Source organism: Sinocyclocheilus anshuiensis, unplaced genomic scaffold, assembly GCF_001515605.1.
Source record: "Sinocyclocheilus anshuiensis isolate Anshui unplaced genomic scaffold, SAMN03320099.WGS_v1.1 scaffold1082, whole genome shotgun sequence".
Taxonomy (NCBI): Eukaryota; Metazoa; Chordata; class Actinopteri; order Cypriniformes; family Cyprinidae; genus Sinocyclocheilus; species Sinocyclocheilus anshuiensis.
This window is the reverse complement of record NW_015542379.1, coordinates 405,132-405,440: the sequence shown is the minus strand read 5'-3', so window position 1 is coordinate 405,440 and position 309 is coordinate 405,132. Positions and strand designations below refer to the sequence as shown.

Here is a 309-nt window from a genome sequence, read left to right as displayed (position 1 = left end):
AATGTCTTTACTGTCACTTTTGATCAATTTAATGCATCCTTGATGTATAAAAGTATACATTTCTTTAAAAAAAAATTTAAATTGCAGTGTAAGGCACCTGCAAAAATAAAAAATTCATGTGTGTGTGTGTGCAGTTTCCCATGATTTTTTAGCCCTGGCCTGTTTATTAATTTCTATCTTTGCTTGTTTGTTTGTTGTGTGGTTCAGGTTAACAGGTTGTGATCTTTGGCTAATCAGCATGTAGGGAGCAGAAGATCACCCACCGTCAGCGTGAAGAGCCAGCAGAGCACACAACAGGAGAGACAGCAT

At 37.5% G+C, this 309-nt stretch overlaps 1 protein-coding gene across 1 annotated transcript in view; it reads right to left on the bottom strand.

Moving 5' to 3' along the window:
• Positions 1–309, bottom strand: part of cd276 (CD276 molecule) — a 92,260-nt gene extending 91,951 nt beyond the window's left edge. Inside the window, exon 1 of the mRNA XM_016491598.1 lies at positions 264–309. Within this exon, the coding sequence (XP_016347084.1) occupies positions 264–309 (46 nt within the window). The remainder of the gene's footprint in view (positions 1–263) is intronic.